General features: G+C 47.3%; 1 protein-coding gene across 1 annotated transcript in view; it reads right to left on the bottom strand.

Moving 5' to 3' along the window:
* Positions 1-8,704: 8,704 nt before the first annotated feature.
* TMEM61 (transmembrane protein 61) overlaps positions 8,705-15,453 on the bottom strand; it is a 16,502-nt gene continuing 9,753 nt past the window's right edge. The window contains exon 4 of the mRNA XM_006839873.1: positions 8,705-8,972. Within this exon, the coding sequence (XP_006839936.1) occupies positions 8,705-8,972 (268 nt within the window). The remainder of the gene's footprint in view (positions 8,973-15,453) is intronic.

The following is a 15,453-nucleotide window of genomic DNA, read 5'->3' as shown; positions in this document are numbered from 1 at the left end:
AAACTACCAGCCGCTCCGTGGGAGAAAGATGAGGCTTTCTGCTCCCATAAAGATTTACAGCCTCGGAAACCCTGTACAGGGTCGCTATGGATCGGAACAGACTCTACGGCACTTAACAATAACAGGGTTTCCAAGGCTGTAACCTTTACAGCAGTAGACTGCCTCATCTTTCTTCCATGGAGTGGCTGGGGCTTCAAACTTCTGACCTTTCAGTTAATAGCTGAACCACCAGGTCTCCTAACTATATCACCAGGGCTAAAAAATGGCTCATGGGGAACGCGTCAAGGGCTTTCTCCCCACAAATATTTTTCCAGCCGAGATTTCTCCTTCACTCATAACCACATCACAAGCTTTCAGGCCCATCTGGGCTGCACTTTGAAGAGGAGGTCCTTCTAACAGCTCAGCGGATCTTCTTAGTAAAAGTCACTTGCCAGAGCAGAGAGCAGAGAGCCACCGGGTTCACGGCCAGGTCTGGTTCGTGGTGAACTTGGTCAGGTAGCTCCTACCCTGGACAATATGAGATGTCTGCAACATGTGGATGACCAGAAATGTGCCTCTTGTCTCCTAAACCTAGGATTTTGTTGTTACCTGTTGTTGTCGCCTGTGGAATGAGGGTGATAATAGGCTCAGAGCAGAGAAGCGATGGGTGTGTGTTCACCTAGCTTTTGTTCCTCTGTAAAAAGGAGGCTGAAGTCCAAAGGGACCTTGTCCTCCCCAATGTGGTGGGGAAGAGACTCCCGGGACTCCCAGACCGACAGCGGGAAGGGATCTCCGCGGTTGCAGTCCAGCCTGTATCGTTTTGCGCCCCCTGGTGGCCATCGCTGAGAGAGACGCCCGCTCATCGCTCGGCAAAACTTGCACTTTTGGGCCATGCTTCTGACATTGAGCATGGGGTTATCGTCCTCATTTCACAGACGAGGAAGCTGAGTGACCCAGTGAGTGCTGGAAACTGGAAACCAACCATGAGTTCCCCAAACTGAATTGGTGACTGGTCGCGGACCGAGACCCAGGCACCCTCAGTCCCACTGTGAATGGATCTGGTCCTTAGCCCTTTCCGAGAGGTCTTTATTCACTTTCCTCCCCACAACCCAGGCTTGTTTGCCCCTTTCTTGTATGAGTCGTTTCTCTTCTATCAAATAGGAGTGTCAACGAATAATGAATAAGAAGCACAGCGATTTCTGCTGGGACAGTAGGTGCTCAGTAAAATTAACCGAATCTAACTTTCAGAGTCATAATGAGGATTAAATGGGGAAATGTGTGTGGTGCTTCTGAAATATTCGGTATTTTGTAGTTTATCTCCCTCCGCCCCCCCGCCCCCCACTGCCTTATTCCCCACCCCCTCACGATTCCTTCTGACTTTCACTTTCCTCCTTGCAAAATGAAGGAATGGGAGAAAGGGTCATGGTGGATGACTCTGTCATCTTCCAGTAGAGGGCGCGCTACCCACTGCTTTCCTCCTGCCTGTAGGAATTCGATTACATAACTAAAACCACAGCTGAGACTGGGAGGGGAAATCCCACAGCCATTTGACAGATGCGGAAACTGTGGTTGCTAGAAGCAAGGTGGGAAACCCAAGGCCACAGACCTGTAAATGGCAGAGCCAGTATTCAAACCAGGTCCTCAGTCAGTCACGCAGAGAGAAACAAACTAAAAGCCAGTTCAAAGCAACCGTAGGCAGACTTTTCCAAGCTGTAAATCTTTATGGGAGCAGAAAGCCTCACCTTTCTCCTGTGGAACCACTGATGGGTTTGAACTGTCTTCCTTGCAGTTAGCAGTTCTACAGTGCCACCAGGGCTCCACCCACTGGACACCATTACCACTCTGAGTTTCTGTCCTACCAGGGTCCCCCTCACTCACTCCTCCCCAGTTACTCTGAGAACAGAGGCATGCCAGGACCTTTGCACCTGCTGTTCCTGCTACCTGAAATGCTCTTCCTGACATCTGCCTGCCTCCATGATGGTAAGTCAGTCCTTCTTGAGTATGCCATTTAAAACTGCAGAGCTTCTCCCCTAGGTGTCCCCTATCCTACTGGCTCTTTATATTCTCCATAGTACTCACGACTTTCTAACAAACTATATACTGGTGGTGGCCATGTCCTGGGGAGACAGTTCTGACTCATAGCGACCCTGCATATGGTTTCCGAGACAGTCAATCTTTATGGGAGCAGAAAGCCTCATCTTTCTCCCACAGAGAGGCTGGTAGACTCAAATTGCTGATCTTGTGGTTAGCAGTCCATCTCATAACTCATTATGCTACCAGAGCTCCTTAATAGACCGTTGTTGTTGTTGTTGTTGTTAAGTGCCATCGAGTTGCTTCTGACCCATAGCTACCCTGTATAGGGTTTCCAAGGAGCAGCTGGTGAGTTTGAACCACCAGTTTGCAGTTCAAATGACTTTGCAATCTGACGCATTCACCCACAGCTCCACACCAGAACTCCATTAACAGATGATACACAGTTATTTGTTTACCTTGTCTTATCTGTCTCCCTCAACCAGTACTCAAGCCCCCAGAATGAGGACTTGATTTTGCTTATTAGTGGACTCTTGGTGTGGTAATATAGGACCAGCACTGGACTGCCAATCAGCTGCTCCTTAGAAACCCTGTACAAGGTAGTTATGAGTCAGAACCTACTTGGTGGCATTTAACAACAACAACATATGCCTGGTGACTGACACAGGATATGGTCAGAATGCATATTTGTGAATGGCCCAAGCCCAGTGCCTTCAAGTTGATCCCAACTCATGGTAACCCCATGTGTTACAAAGCAGAACTGCTCCATGGGGCTTTCTTAGTTATGATCTTTACAGAAACAGACCACCAGTATTTTCTCCCGCTGTGCTGCTGCTGCCATTGTTAAGCGCCATTGAGTCAGTTCCAACATACAGCCACCCTGTATTGGGTTCACAAGGAGTAGCTGGTGAGTTTGAACTGCTAACCTTGAGGTTCAAACAGACCTTGCGGTCCAGTGCTTATCCTGCAGCACCAAACTAGGACTCCTGGGTGAGTTCAAACTGTCAACCTTGATGTTGGTCATAGGAGTCCTAGTGTGGTGCTGCGGGTTAATGTGCTGGACTGCAAAGTCGGTTTGAACTGCAAGGTTGGGAGGGGGGAGGCCTGAGCTCTGAAGGCCCCTGACATGGAGGCTCGAAGTGGTGGGTGAAGAAACTGGATAGTTGGGACCAGGAAGAAAGTCACTAGCAAACAAACCGGTGCTTTCTGGGGGCTGCTGAGCAGTGAGCCTGGCCCTATGTGGCTCCCTGACCCCACACTGGCCAGCGGGCATGAGAATTGCCCCTTTACAGTGAGGCCACTGGGCTCCGAGGCCCTGGCTCTGCCTGGCACTGATGACGTCGACCAAGTCCCACTTTCTTCATCTGAGAAAGAAAAGCTTCAGGTGTAGTGATGCCTGAAGCCTTTTAGCTAGGACCCTGATGAGCTAATGTCCAGGAAAAAGCAAAAAGGTCTTTCTAGTCTTCCAGCCTCCTGAGCACTCTCCCTTGAAAGGCATCTCCTGGTCACACCTGCTACATATTAACTCACCTGCCTCCAAGGAAATTCTTCACTTTGAGGGAAAGAGGGCTCAGCTCCCCAGCCAGGGACACCATTAATTCTTCAGGAATTGCAGAAGGCCTGATAAAATCTTCCCTTCATGATGTGGATAGGAAACTGAGTATGTGTGTGTGACTAGCCCAAGGTCACACAGCAAGGTAAGGGCAAAGGCAGGGTTGGAAACAACATAACCTCACACTTATATTGGCTGGGGTAATACTGAGAAGGAAAGGCAAACCCAGGAGAAGCAGAGAGGAAGGAGGAATAGCCCCAGGATTCCTTGATGGGGAGGCAGAGAAACATAGAAATTACTGGGACACAAGATCTGTCTTGCAGGGCTGAGTCGATGGTGGCAACCATTTATGGACAGCGTAATCATCCAATGATGACAATAATACCAACCAATCAACTAACCAGTGGCCATCAATTTGATCCTGACTCGTGGTGACCCCATGTATGTCAGACATGTCAATGTCTAAGTTTTCTGCCGGAGTATACTTCCAGGCCTTTCTTCTGATGGTGATTTGGGTAGACTCAAACAGCCTGACATATTCATTCATTCAATCAGTCAACTATTATCTACTGAGGGTCTTCTATGAGCCAGGCACCATTTCTAAGTGTTGGGGGTAGAGCTGTGAAGAAAGAAAACAACAACAAAAATCCTGCCTGAGTCGAGCTTATATTCTGTTGGGGAGAAGCATACATACAAATAAGCAATGTGTTATTGTTGTTGTTGTTGTTGTTAAGTGCTGTCGAGTCAGTTATGACCCACTGTACGGGGTTTTTGAGGCTGTAAATCTTTATGGGAGCAGAAAGCCTCATCTTTCTCCCATGGAGCAGCTGGTAGTTTCGAACTGCTGACCTTAAGGTTTGCAGCCTGATTCCTAACCACTACGCTACCAGAGTTGTTGTTGTTAGGTGCCATCAAGTCGGTACCGACTCATTATGTACAGCAGAACAAAACACTGCCCAATCCTGGGCCAACCTCACTACTGTTGCCACACTTGAGTCCATTGATGCTGCCACTTGGCCAATCCATTTTGTTGGGGGTCTTCCTCTTTTTCTCTGACCCTCCACCTCCCAAACATGATATCCTTCTCCACCGACTGCTCCCTCCTGACAATATGTCCAAAGTATGAGAGACGAAGTTTGGCCATCTTGGCCTCTAAGGAGCACTCTGGCTGCACTTCTTCCAAAACAGATCTATTAGTTCTTTTGGCAGCCCATAGCACTTTCAATATTCTCTTCCAACACTATAACTCAAAGGCATCAATTCTTCTATGATCTTCCTTATTTGCCGTCCAGCTTTCGCATCCATATGAGGTTACTGAAAATACCATGGCTTGGGTCAGGCGCACCTTAGTCCTCAAGCTGACATCTCTGCTCTTGAATACTTTAAAAAGTTCCTGTGCAGCAGATTTGCCCAATGCAATACGTCGTCTGATCTCTTATACTGCTGCTTCTGCAAATGTTGATAGTTGATTCAAGAAGAATGAAGTCCTTGACAACTTCAATCTTTTCTCCATTGATAAGAATGTTGTTTATTGGTCCAGTGGTGAGGATGTTTGTTTTCTTGACATTGAGATGTAATCCATACTGAAGGCTGTGCTCTTTGATCTTCATTAGTAAATGTTTTAAGTCCTCTTCACTTTCAAACATGCATAAAAAAGGCAAAATGTAGAACATGTTAAGTGGTGACAAGCGTTATGAAAAAAATAAAGTAGGAAGGAGGCTCAGAGTGCAGGGAATGCAGGTAGGATTCCATTTGAAATGGGGTGACCCAGGAAGGCCTACTGAGGGGAAGATGCTAGAGCAAAGGTGAGGGAGGTGAGGAGTGAGCTTGGGGAGGGCAAAGACCCAAGTGGGAATGAAAGGGGAAAGGGAGTGAAGATGGGGAGACAGGTGGTAAGAAAGGAGGGTAGAACTTCTAAAGGGATTTCGTTACTCAAGATGAACCAGAAACCACACAGGGTTCTGAGCACAGGAGGGAGGAACAGGACAGGGTCACTCTGGCCGCTGAGCTGAGGAGAGACTGCAGGGGGCAGGAACAGTAGCAGGGAGACAAGATGGGCAGCTACCATGATGGTCTAGGCCCAGGTGATGGAGGCTGGGACTTGATAGAGAGATGGTCAGTTCTGAATGGATTTTGAAGGAAGAGCTTATTGGATGTGGGTGTGAGGGAAATGAAAAATGACTGCAAGATTTTTGTACTGAGCAGCTGAAAGGATAGCATCTTTAAAAATGTAGAGAAGCAAGTTTGATTTTGGAAGAGTAACATGTGCCATTTGTCCCAGGAATGAAAGTCAGTGTCCTTAGCATGGGGTCCCTGCTATTAGCCTCTCCCTCAGGGTCCTTTGATGTGTGTAGGGAGGGCAGAGGGTGGGCAGGGGGAGCAGGCAGTTCACTCGGAGGGAGCAGCTTCATAGTAGCCAGGGAACAGGATAAAGCCCAAGTCTGTCATAGGGCACACTTGGCTTTGAATTCAACAGGTGAAGGCCTAGAATCCCTGCTTGTTGTGTGACCTTGGACAGGTTGCTTTCTGAGTTGGTTTTCCTCATTGTTGAAATGGAATAGGCTAATGAAGGAACAATATAGAATCTGACTGAACAGAAAACAGATGTTTCTGCCACCTTTAGAAAATAAAGGAAGTATGAAACTTCCTTTCCTAGGAAGTATGACAGGAAACTAGATGTTCCTGCTAGTTTTGTGGGGTAGGCCTTCGACTACTATCTGCAAGGTTGGCGGTTCAAATCCACTAGCCACTCTGTGGGACAAAGATGAGGCTGTTTTTCCCATAAAGATTTATAGTCTCGGAAACCCTACATAGTGTTGCTATGAGTTGAAATTGACTTCATAGCAGTGGGTTTGGAATGATTTTATCCAGCTCCCTGTCATAGGAGGTATGGGGACAGAGGCTGAATGCACGCATGGCGCTGAGAGGTTACCTCAACCAATAAAACTTGCCCATCACCTGGCACTGCTATGAGATTTGCAAGGTCAGCAGTTTGAAACTACCAGCTGTTCTGCAGTAGAAAGATGAGGCTTTCTGCTCCCGTAAAGATTTACAGCCTCGGAAACCCTGTACAGGGTCGCTGTGAGTCGGAACCGACTCCACGGCACATAACAACAACAACAACTATGTATGTATATATAGTTGTTGTTGTCAGGTGCCATTGAGTCGGAACCAACTCATGGCGACCCCATGCACAGCAGAATGAAACAATGTCCAATCCTGGGCCAACCTCACTACTGCTGCCACACTTGACACCATCAATTATGCCATCTGGCCAATCCATCTCGTTGGGGGTCTTCCTCTTTTTCTCTGACCCTCCATCTTTCCCAGCATGACATTCTTCTCCAGCGACTGTTCCCTCCTGACAATATGTCCAAAGTATGAGAGACGAAGCTTAGCCATCTTGGCTTCCAAGGAGCACTCTGGCTGCACTTCTTCCAAAACAGATCTATTGGTTCTTTTGGCAGCCCATGGCACTTTCAGTATTCTCCTCCAACACCACAACTCAAAGGCATCAATTCTTCTATGATCTTCCTTATTTGCCGTCCAGCTTTCGCATCCATATGAGGTTACTGAAAATACCATGGCTTGGGTCAGGCGCACCTTAGTCCTCAAGCTGACATCTCTGCTCTTGAATACTTTAAAAAGTTCCTGTGCAGCAGATTTGCCCAATGCAATACGTCGTCTGATCTCTTATACTGCTGCTTCTGCAAATGTTGATAGTTGCTTCAAGAAGAATGAAGTCCTTAACAACTTCAATCTTCTCTCCATTGATAAGAATGCTGTTTATTGGTCCAGTGGTGAGGATTTTTGTTTTCTGGACATTGAGATGCAATCCATACCGAAGGCTGTGCTCTTTGATCTTCATCAGTAAATGTTTCAAGCCCTCTTCACTTTCAGCAAGCAAGGTTGTATCATCTGCATATCGCAGGTTGTTAATGAGTCTTCCTCCAATCCTGACACCATGTTTTTCTTCATAGAACCCAGCTTCTTATATTATTTGCTCAGCATACAGGTTGAATAAGTATGGTGAAAGAACACAACCTTGTTGCACACCTTTCCCAGTTTTAAAACATTCAGTGTTCCATGCTCTGTTTGAACAACTGCTTCTTGGTCCAGGTACAGATTTCTCAGAAGTACAATTTAGTGTTCAGGAATATTCCTACTTCTCAATGTTGTCCATAGCTTGTCATGATCCACACAATCGAAAGCCTTTGTGTAGTCAATAAAGCATAGGTAAACATCTTTCCGATATTCTCTGCTTTCAGCCAAGATCCACTGGACATCAGCAATGATATCCCTTGTTCCACGACCTCTTCTGAATTATATATATTATATATTATATATATAATTTATTGATTTATAAATAATTTCATTTAACCTTCACAATAATGCTCAGAGGTAGAGGCCAGTTGCCACTGTAATTCCCAATTCCCATTTTACAAATGAGGAAAACTGAGGCAGAGAAAGATAAAGTTTTATGTCCAAGGTCACTAAAGTGGTTTGTGGTAGATGCCACAGTAGTCTGAATTTACAGCCCATGTTCTCTCATGTAGAACCTGGTGTATGACCTTGGGCTAGAACTGTCTCCAAATTGGCCTCAATTTTTTCCTCTGTATCACAAAGGAGCCTTCACAGCGCAATGGTCAAGCACTTGGTTGTTAACGGAAAGGTTGATGGTTTGAACCCACCAGCTGCTCTGTGGAAGAAAGGTCAGGGAGTCGATTTCCATAAAGAAACCCTATGGGTTAATTCTACTTGTTTCTATAGGGTCGCTGTGAGTCAGAATCGACTTGATGGCAGTGGGTTTGGGATTTTTTTGGTTTGCTACAAAAGTCTCCCAGGTGACAGTCAGCACTAACTGCCCCCCATGCCTGTATGCCATTTTGGACATCGAGCCCCCTGACGACTTCAGCGCAGCAACATCACATGGAGATGTTTGGCAACCAGCTTGGTTCTGGCAACCCACAAAAATCACAAGATATAATAAAGTGGGAGATGTTTTAATCTACTGAGTTTCGGCATGGTTTGTTATGTGGAAATAGAGGAATAAAACAGCAACCAGCAACAAATATTTATTGAATGCTTGCTGTTTAGCAGGCACTGTACTGGAGCCTCGAAGAAGTGCCAGCATCTCTGGTGTCAGGGCCTGTGAGGAGCCTGAACAAACAGGCTTGGGTGGGAGGGTGCAGGCCCAGGTGTGTTCTCTCCAGCAATGGCATCAAGGGTAATGCTCTCATAACTGGGCGGAGCCCTGGGGGGCTGGGTACCAGGTGGGGTATCCCCTGAGGCACTGTACTTCAGATCTTGCTCTGTGGGGTATGCAGGGGGTGTCGGGGCCCCCTCAGCCAGGGTCAGTGGGTAGCACACAGCCTCCTGGTAAGTGGGGAGGAGAACCACCTTTGACGCCCTATGGGGACAGAAGAAGAGAGGTTGTTAGCAGACAAAAATCTCCTGCCTGCCAAGAGAGTGAGGAAGGCTGGGGGTGGGGAAAACCCAGGTGCTGGTTCAATTCTATATAAATGAGAGGGCTTCAAAAGTTTATAGAAAAATGAGAATGGAATTTTTCCATGAAATTTTGGAACTCTCCACATATACAGTTGAAGCTTGTCATGAGTTGAGTGCTGCCAACCTCAGCTCTCTCCACTCCTCCTCCTGCCCCTGTAGTAGTTACCTGTATGTGTCCTCACATCTCCTCCTGCCTTCTCCTTCCCTGTCACTCATTCTTCCTTTGGGAAGCTTTCCTGTCCTGTCCCAGCAAAACTCCCACTCACTGCTCTGGGCTCTGTCACCACGCTGACCTTCTGGCTGTCCCCTAGGGCAGGGACATGTTCTGAGTGTCTACAGCTGAGAATGAGTATTCAGGAATGTTTGTTGAACACTGAGTGTGGGTCCATGGACAGAAAGACTTTCAGCTTATTGTAATATTCCTTATAAGATTGAGAATTATGGGTATTCAGACAGGATGGAAGACCTTCAGTTCTCTGCTCATCTGGGTGCCTGAGATCTTGACCTGGTCATTCTGTCAAGTGACTGCTTGTATACCTCTAGGGATGGTGAACTCATTCTCTACCAAGTCAGCCACCTCCTATCTTGGAACAGCTCAGCTGTCGTGTGACTCCCCACAAATGGGCCACCCTGCAGAGACTTGAGACTGAGAGCAGGTCCTCTGAGGTTCCTCTACCAGGCTCTGCAGATGCCAGGAACAGGCCCTGTTACAACCCAGGCTGATGGAAATGAGACCAGCCACCAACCTTCTGTGGATCACCTATGGGGAGCCAATGCCCCTCCCCCTGCCGGAACTATCTGGGCTGGGAGTGTGGCCGATTTCAGGTCTGGTTGTGAGTCTGGGCACAGGCTAGTTCAAAGGCCAGTTCTTTCATATTTTTGATGGTAGAGCATGGGTTGGTAACCCTATTAATATGGGATTCATCTGTGAAATGGGGACAATAAGCAATACTTAAGTCACAAGATGGCGTGAAGCTTAAATGAGAAAATGCAAAGACACACTCCACACACACTGGGTAAATGGGATCTAGTTAAGGAATCTCAAAGGTCATCATGAAGAAGAGGTGGGAAAGACAAAACGTGTCACAGGTCTGCGGCAGGTCGAGCCCTGTACCTGCTATGAGCCAGCTGATTGATGCTTCTGACGCCCCCAGGAAGGGTCTCTCAGTCTTGGCTTCTAGGCAAGGAGTGGAGGCTCAGAACGGCCCAGTCACTTGCCCAGGGTTGCCAATCTGGAGCTGATGGGGGAGCAATTGTGGGACTGGGGAGGGACCAATGGCAGGAAACTGGCCAGAGGAGAGAAAAGGCCTCCAGTAGGTGACAGAGAAGAAGAGTGCATAGGACTTAGTACCAGGGGCCCCATGCAGGGGCCATGCCGGGACCGGTTGCGGCCCCTTCTGTGAATACCTATTGCTCACTGGGGTCTCGATCCATCTCTAGGCAAAGTGCCTTCTCAGCCAAAGTCCCCTGCAGCCCTCAGAGTGGCCTCTGGGATGGCAGGCTCATTGCTTCCTGTCACAGGCCAGGGTCACAGCTGGTGGGCAGGGATCCTGGATTTGAGCCCCAGTGTGTGCACCAGCCAGGGACCAAATCTGTTTCCCTGCCCAGTGCTCTTGTGGACTTCTCTCACAGACCCTCTGTCTCTGAAAGACAGCCCCACCACCGAGGAAGTCAATAAGAGGCTTCACCTTCCTCAGAGCTCCCAACATCCTTGGCAGGTGAGGGCAGGACAAAGAATATTCTTGCTCTGGGAGGCAGGCAAGGTGGGCTCTACTGCTGTGAGAACTGGGTTGTGTTCACACCTCCTCTGAACGCTTTTCTCCTCATCTGTAAAGTGGAGATTATTTACAGATTCAGGAGAAAAAAAAATATGGAAAAGGACAGCTCTATTTCTCCTTCCCTGCTCACCTCCTAACTATGCGCCTCCTCCTCCCCACTTGCTCCAAGCTAGAGAGACAGGAGACAGGCTTTGGCCATACCCAAGACTGCCCCAGCAAGTGACAACTGGCAGGGAAGGGGACAGGTTGCTTGGCAAACCCAGACACAGCAGGAAGCTTGCTTAGTGGACAAACATGCAGTGGCCCCTCACCCCACGCACTACCATGCCAGTGGCCAGTGGCCCCCAAGTCTCTTTGGTCATGGCCCCGAATGCCAGGACTTCTGAGAACACAGGGCCTCGTCCAAGACAAGCTCTCTCACACACACATCTCCAGGGATCCATTATGATGTGCCCTGCAGTTGTGTGTGGGCAGTCCTGCCTGGGTGGTCTCTTTGCATAGGACATCCACAGAGGCTAGGCATGGAAGTGCTGGGGTAGGAGAACTGGGCCTGGTGCTCCGCCACTCTTCAGTTGGGTCAAGCCATCGCCATAGGGGAAGCAGATACTGTTTGCCCAACGCTTAACTCTCCAATCTAATTTCATATTTATAGCAATCCATTTTACAAATGCGTAAAGGTCACACACATCAACTTAGTGGCAAAGCCCCAGCTAAACCCACCTATCACCTTGCCCCATTAGCTCTGATTTCTCACCTATAAAATGTGCCTAGTTCTTATATTTACCTCATAGGCAGATAAGGGTCATATCTATTAGTGAACACAAGAGTCCATTGTAAACTGTCAAGCACAGAAATGAAAGTGAAAACTAATGTGTGTTGAACTTCACAGTGTATATATTTCCTCATCAATCATCTCATATGAGCTGAACAGCAATTCTAGGGAAAAGGTTCTGTCATTCTCAGCTGACAGATGAGGAATCAGACACGGCCCAGAGAGTCTAAGTAACTTGCACCAGGTCACACAGCTTATAAAGAAAGGGCAGAGACTGCAACTCTTCTCCTGAATTGGCCCATGGATTTTCTGCTGTACCTACTGAGCATGGGTACCTGTGAGGTGTGATGTCTAGCCACTTAATTTAGGGATCTGAGCTCCCCTAGGGCAGAGATTTTGCCTGTTTTGTTCACTGCTACATTGCCGGAATCTTGAGTTAGACCCTGCATGTAGTAGTAGGTGTGCAATAGATATTAGTTAAATGCATGAAGGAATAAATTGAAGATAAATGGTAAAACTGAAGGAGGCCTGGTGATGCAAATGATTATGTGCTTGGCTGAGAACCAAAAGGTTGGCTGTTCATCCCCTCTAAGCTGAAACTCAGAGAGAACACATGAGCAGGCATGTAAGCTGGCTGATGACCACACTGGTCTACTGGTGAGTGGAAGAGGAGGAAAGGCAATAATGAAGAAATGGGCTGAGTTCAACCATGTTCCATAGACTCCTGTTGACCTGGAGATGACAGAGAGAAGAGGAAGGGCTGGTTGGTTCAAAGTGTGGTGAGACCTGGGGACATCTGAGCCCATGGACAAGGACATACCCACAGAGGGCTGGAGCTGAAAGTGAAGCAGTCAGCTGATATGAAGTGAGAGTAGATGCACAAAAACATCCAGACTTGCAGATAGTATCCATTTAATGTAGCCTCGGTGACTTAATAATCAGAACTCGACTAGAGGAAGATAAAAGAAAAACAATTTTTAATAAAGGAAATGAGGGTAAATTGCTACAGTTTGATGAACTTGACCTATACTTATGGAATTTAGTAGCTCTAAATATCAGTAGAGAGGGAAGGAGTCTTCACATCAAGTATCAATGCTATCCTGTCTGTACACAGGATAGATAGGGACGGGCGACTTAGACATTGGCTACCTAAAATAAGGGGGAGATAAAGGCTCGAAGTGACTGGCTTACAAGGTTTCAAGAGGGAATTTAGTTTAAGAGTGTGCGAGGAAAGATAGAGTCCCCACTGAATAGTGTTCATCTTGTCTAGACGGGTCTGGTAAAAAGAGATGGGGATAAGATTCTTATGATTAATCATGAGTAATTGTTATCATGACTAATTGCGACTGTCACAATTGTCAAGGTAGAAGTTTTGTAACAAAAATGAGGGAGTAGTTAATCTTACAGTCTAGAAACAGAGGACCCTAGGACCATTAAGGGAGAAGAGTGCGAGTGGAATGTGGGACCTTATCCAGAGAAGCAGCAACACCAGAGATGGAGGCAGAGATGGGGACATGGAGAGAGGGAGCAGCTGAGGACTCTAGATTCATGGGAAGAGAGGGACTGAGAGCTGGCGGCCAGGAGGCCGATTTGTAGAATGTGCCCTTTGGTGGTATAAATTATTACATATGCCTGAGCGTTTTAAAAAAAAAAAAAAAAGCTTAAATTAACAGAGAGAAATACTGTTAACTATGTTAGATGGTACACGGAGGGGATTATAATCATTGTAATGAAACAAGATGTATGACTTGTTGAATGTAAAACTGATGAATGTAAAACTGATGGTCTGCCCTGTAAACTTTCACTCAATTCACAATTTAAAAAAAAAAAAAAAGGATTGGCTGTTCCAACCCAGCCAGCGGCTCTGAGGGATAAACCTGGCACTTTACTTCTATAAAGATTAAGCCAAGAAAAGGGAGCAGTTCTACTCTGTGACATGGGGTCACTTGTTAGGAGCTGAAAATGATTTAAAGGCACCTAACAACAACAAAATGAGGAAACTGAGCCTTCAAGACGGGAAGGATCTTGGCATAGCCATTGGTCCAGGAGGTTTTTGCCTCTGACTTGAATGTGCCCTCAGGTAAGCACCCCCAGAGAGGGAGGTCTCTAGGGTCAGGAAGAGAGGGGTAGCCTCCCCACAGACCCCGGTGCTAGTTAGTCACCATCAGAGCTGGTCTGGGTCAGCCCCTGGGATGGGAAAGAGCAGAGCTAGTAGACACCGCCTCCCCAACACCCAGCCACCGTGTTTGCATCTAGGACTTGGGTCCCAAAGTCAGAGAGCCAGGAGCACCCTGTGACCTCTGAGGGGCTCCACTAGCGTGGACTCCGTTGGATCAACATGGCTGTGTGTACAGACAACACCCCATCCTGGTAAGAGCATGTGGGGAAGGGGGGCACTCATGCCAGGTTGGGCAGTGGAGGTCAGGGGACAGGCTCTGACTTGGAGTGTTCTGAGGCCCAGCCTGCATCCAGCTGACCATTAACACACTGTGTGACCAGTTCACTTGGTCTTTCTGAAGCCCAGATTTCTCATCAGAAAAGTGAATGTTTGGCCAGATGATCCCCGAGGCCCTGCCTTTCACTCCAATAGTTGATTCAAACTAAGACCTGACTTCTGGGCTAAGTGGTGTCCATTGCATTTTATACTGTCTCTGACCTGAAAAGTAGAAGGGTAAACAATCAGTTATGGTCTTTAACTCAGAAGGCATTTTTCCTTCTAACAAACGGAAGAAGGATATCTGGGTCCCAGTTCAGCGCATGGAAACCTGGTTAATCCCTCAGACGCGGGAATGCAGAGTTTACAGAGTTGGGTGGGAGGAGGAAGGTAAGCTTGGCAGCTGGCCAACTCAGCCACTTTCTAGTGATATAAGCCATGTCTTCCTCTTCTGTAAGTGGTGGCAGTAATTCTTGCCTTGCACGCAGACAGAAGGACTAGGGATGATGTGTACAGGCCCTGAGATGTAGGCATACTCTATATTTTGTTGAATGAAGAAGTATATGTGCCTTGTAATGAATGCATTCACAAGTAGGCAAAAAGCAGTTGGGGGCTGGTACTCCTCTTATGTCTGAAACAGAGATAAACATATGGAACAGTGCCTCTATGGTATTAAAATTTCATGGGGGTGAATGTTAAGGAAGAAATGTTTAAGAAGGGTCCTTAAACCAAATCACCCACCGCCATTTAAAAGATTCTGACTCATGGAGACCCCATGTGTTACACAGTAGAAGTACTCCATTGGGTTTTCTTGGTCACCAGGTCATTTTTCTATGATGCATTCTTCTGTGAGTGGGTTTCAACTGTCAACTTTTAGGTTAACGGTTGAACAGAATTGTTTCACCCCAGGGAAAGAAAGCTTCTGGGGTGGGGGGAAAACCCCCCCAAAACAAACCAAAAACAGAACCACTGCCACTGAGTCAATCCAATTCATATTGACCCTGCATCGGGTTTCCAGGGTTGTAAATCTTTACAGGAGCAGAAAGTCTCATCTTTCCCCCAAGGAGCATCTAGTAGGTTTGAACTGCCAACCTTGTGGCTAGCAGTCCAGTGCTTACGCTACAGCACCGTTAGGGGTCCTTGAGGGTGGGGGGAGGTGAGGTGATAATGAAAATATGCTTGAGAACACTGTCTTAATGTCCCTCCACCCACTCCCACCCCCAAGCCCTTGTCTTTACATACACTCTTCCTCGTGCATCCACCTTGTCCACTTAGGAAAACTTGACATTTATTGCACACCTATTTAAGGAAAGTGAGGCAGCACAGGAGGCACTCACTCATCTCTGCCAAGAAATTTGGAAGACAACTGTCTGGCCGACTGATTGGAAGAGATCAATGT

Source organism: Chrysochloris asiatica, unplaced genomic scaffold (genome assembly GCF_000296735.1).
Source record: "Chrysochloris asiatica unplaced genomic scaffold, ChrAsi1.0 scaffold00026, whole genome shotgun sequence".
In the NCBI taxonomy this organism is placed as follows: domain Eukaryota; kingdom Metazoa; phylum Chordata; class Mammalia; order Afrosoricida; family Chrysochloridae; genus Chrysochloris; species Chrysochloris asiatica.
This window is presented reverse-complemented; position numbering and strand designations above follow the sequence as displayed.